At 40.9% G+C, this 3,542-nt stretch overlaps 1 protein-coding gene across 1 annotated transcript in view; it reads right to left on the reverse strand.

Moving 5' to 3' along the window:
- The window catches only part of TAF1 (TATA-box binding protein associated factor 1), a 119,365-nt gene that overhangs the window by 12,013 nt on the left and 103,810 nt on the right, over window positions 1–3,542 (reverse strand). The window contains exons 32-33 of the mRNA XM_023508051.1: window positions 2,503–2,570; window positions 1,864–1,980 (exon numbers count right to left, since the gene is read on the reverse strand). Of these exons, the coding sequence (XP_023363819.1) occupies window positions 1,864–1,980; window positions 2,503–2,570 (185 nt within the window). The remainder of the gene's footprint in view (window positions 1–1,863; window positions 1,981–2,502; window positions 2,571–3,542) is intronic.

The raw sequence follows: 3,542 nt of genomic DNA on the forward strand, positions 1-3,542 counted from the left end.
AAAAAAAAAAAAAAAAAAAGAGCTACTGCTCAAGAGGAAGAACAGGTGATAGGCTTTCCTCAGCCATTTGAGGTAATGGGAGAGGGGGAGGAAAGAAAGGAAGATAACTTTTGGGTCCAAGGCTTTGACTCACCAAAAGACTAGGCTTAGGCTATCCTAGAAATGAGTAAACCATGTGCTACTCAGTGGCTAGATTCTCCTGGAGAATGGTGGCTAATACCCAGGCTTTAACTTACCAGAAAATACCTTGAGGAAGCTGTGGGCCTATTAGAAAATAGGGCCTTCCTGGGCAATATCACTCACTCAAGCCCCTTTGACCTAATCTGCTCACACACTCCAAGAGCCTTTCCTTGTTCTGGGCCTTGAAGAAGTATGAGGGTTCTGTATACCTGGCCCCTCAGTAACCTAGGTTTTGGAATGAAAGAGAGAGTAAAAGATAGATAGGGAGAGTTCGTATGAATGAGATACACAGACAGCAATAATCCAACAGAGATCACATAGGTTGCATTATCAGTTCAGAGTGAAACCTTGGTAGAATCAAAAAAAAAAATGTTTCCTGTGGGAATTGGGAAAGTTCTGCATTAAAATATTTGGTTAAATTTGAAAGAGCTTTGGTGAACTTTATGAACAATAGAGAAAAGAAAACATTTATTGAATGTTTACCATGTGTCTGGCAAATTAACTCATTTAGTGTTTATAACAATCTTGAAAAGTAGGTTTTAGAGAAAAGGTAACTGAGTGAGAGAGGTTAATTTAACTTTCCAAGATGACAAAGCTAGATGCAGCAGAGCTAAGACTCAAACCCAGGCTTGTTTTATGTCAAACCTCATAAACTTTCCACTTTACCACAATGCTTCCAATATAAAAACCAAGCACCAATTATATCATGTTAAATACTATTCTTTTTTTTTTTAAGAGACATTATCAAGAAAGGATAAATCCTATTCTTTAAATATGCCAACCCTCTAAGAGTATAGTATGGGGGAAATAGACTCTCAGTTTATTTAAGGGTTTAGTCAGACCAGAAAGACTAAAAATAAAGAATTTTTTTTTTCTGAGATAGAGTCTCACTATGTCACTCTTGGTAGAGTGCCGTAACGTCATAGCTCACAGTAACATCAAACTCTTGGGCTTAAGCGATTCTCTTGCCTCAGCCTCCTAAGTAGCTGGGACTACAGGTGCCCACCTCATCACTCGGCTATTTTTGGTTGTAGTTGTCATTTGTTGTTTGGCAGGCCTGGACTGGGATCTAACCTGCCAGCTCTGGTGTATGTGGCTGGCACCCTGGCCTCTGAGCTACAGGTGCCGAGCCAAGACTAAAAATTTCTTATTCATCCTGTTTTCTAGTCTTTTGACATGTAAACTTAAGAGCATCACGAATACTACCTGTCTTTGTGTACTAGGAGGGGGAATCAATCCAGGAAAATGGATGACATCTGAGCTACACAGAGATACCTCTGAGGCACTGAGTAGAACAACATGGCTCATACCTATAATCAGAAGTCTACACTGTAGGGATGCCTTAGAACCACAAAAATCATGATCAAGAGAACTCCAGAGATTTTGAGAGGATGCCTCTGGCTACTGTAGTCAGGAATCCATTATTGATTAATACTGCCTAAACAACTAACACCCAACCCCGCTCATTCATCCCACACTACCTTCTCTGGATTCAAAAAGGTCGCCAAGACCCATGGTCCTCACTCACCTTAGCCTTTGAGAAGACAAGAAAGCACACGAAAGGCATATGAAGAGGAAGGACAGAGAAGAATGGTATCTCAGTAAATACATCTGTTAACATGCTCCCAATTTCCCAAACCAATAAGAAAACTATAAGAGGAGGTTCCTAGTCCTCAGACTTACCTGAGGTGTGTAGGGCCCTGGTGTCATTGGGTCTAGGCTTTCTAATTCTGCTTCTTCTAAAGCTGCTTCTTTAGCTGTACAAATATCCTTCTCAAGTTGAGTCAAATGCTCATCATACTGAGAAATAAAGAAAATTAATGAATTCATTGAACATGTATTTTTTTTTAAGAGACAGAGTCTTGCTTTATTGCTCTCGGTAGAGTGCTGTGCTATCACAGCTCATAGCAACCTCCAACTCCTGGGCTTAGGTGATTCTCTTGCCTCAGCCTCCTGAGTAGCTGGGACTACAGGCGCCTGCCACAACACCTGGCTATTTTTTTGTTGCAGTTTGGCTGGGGCTGGGTTCAAAAACCCACCACCCTCAGTATAGAAGGCTGATGCCCTACCCACTGAGCCCCAGATGCTGCCTGCCCCCACTGAACATGTATTTTAAGCACTGATGACAGAAAATTAGGTAAAACAACAAAAATATCCCTGTCTCTTATTTTAGTGGCAAGACACAGGTGATCAAAATAAACAAGATAGTGAAAGAAACAGAGTAAGGGTGGGGAGGGGGATAAAGTCAGGGAAGGCTTTCCACTCAAGGGAACAAAAGGATTTACAAAAGGTATATCATAAGGAGACTTCTTTACTACCTACCTCAGTCAATGTCTGGTAACAGACGTTCACAATCTCCTGAGCAGTCTTAGTGTACTGACTCTCAGGCCCTATAAATTAAATAAGAAAGTATCATTACTTTTGCATACTTTAGTTCTAGAATTTCACATTCTGTTACCAGCAGTGTCTGATTATCCTAGACCTAGAAAAATCATGCTTCAGTTTTAACTTGGACTCCTGCTCTATCTGAAGAGGTAAAAATTTCAAATGCATATAAAAATAGACTAATACAACAAACTCCCATGTACTCATTAGCCAGCTTCAAAGATTATCAACATACAGCCAATCTTTTTTTTTTTTTTTTTTTTTGAGACAGTGTCTTGATTTTGTCACCCTCGGTAGAGTGCCCTAGCATTATAGCTCACAGCAACCTCAAACTCTTGGGCTCAAGTGATTTTCTTGTCTCAGCCTCCTGAGTAGCTGGAACTATTAGGTACCTGCCACAAGACCCAGCTATTTCTAGAGATGGGGTCTTGCTCTTGCTCAGGCTGGTCTCCAACCTGTGAGTTCAGGCAATCCACTCGCCTCAGCCTCCCAGAGTGCTAGGATTATAGGCAAGAGCCGCCTAGCCTCACGTGGCCAATCTTTTTTCATTTATATTTCAACTTTTTAGCCACTTCATAAATTATTTTGAAGCAAATTCCAGCATTATTTTATCCATGAATTGTTCAGTACATGTTGGTAAGATGTTTTTAAAAAATAATTACGTATTTGGGCGTGCCTGTAGCTCAGTGAGTAGGGCGCCAGCCCCATATATAGAGTGCTGGGTTTGAAACTGGCCCCAGCCAAACTGCAACAAAAAGGTAGCTGGGCATTGTGGCAGGCACCTGTAGTCCCAGCTACTGGGCAGGCTGAGGTAAGAGAATTGCCCAAGCTCAAGAGCTGGAGATTGCTGTGACACCACAGCCCTCTACCAAAGGTAACAAAGTGAGATTGTCTCAAAAAAAAAAAAAAAAAAAGAAAAAAAATTATGTATGACACTATAATGGTAGATACATGTCATTATATATTTGTCATAACCC

This window comes from Otolemur garnettii, unplaced genomic scaffold (assembly GCF_000181295.1).
Source record: "Otolemur garnettii isolate 467f Iridium unplaced genomic scaffold, OtoGar3 scaffold00219, whole genome shotgun sequence".
Classification (NCBI taxonomy): domain Eukaryota; kingdom Metazoa; phylum Chordata; class Mammalia; order Primates; family Galagidae; genus Otolemur; species Otolemur garnettii.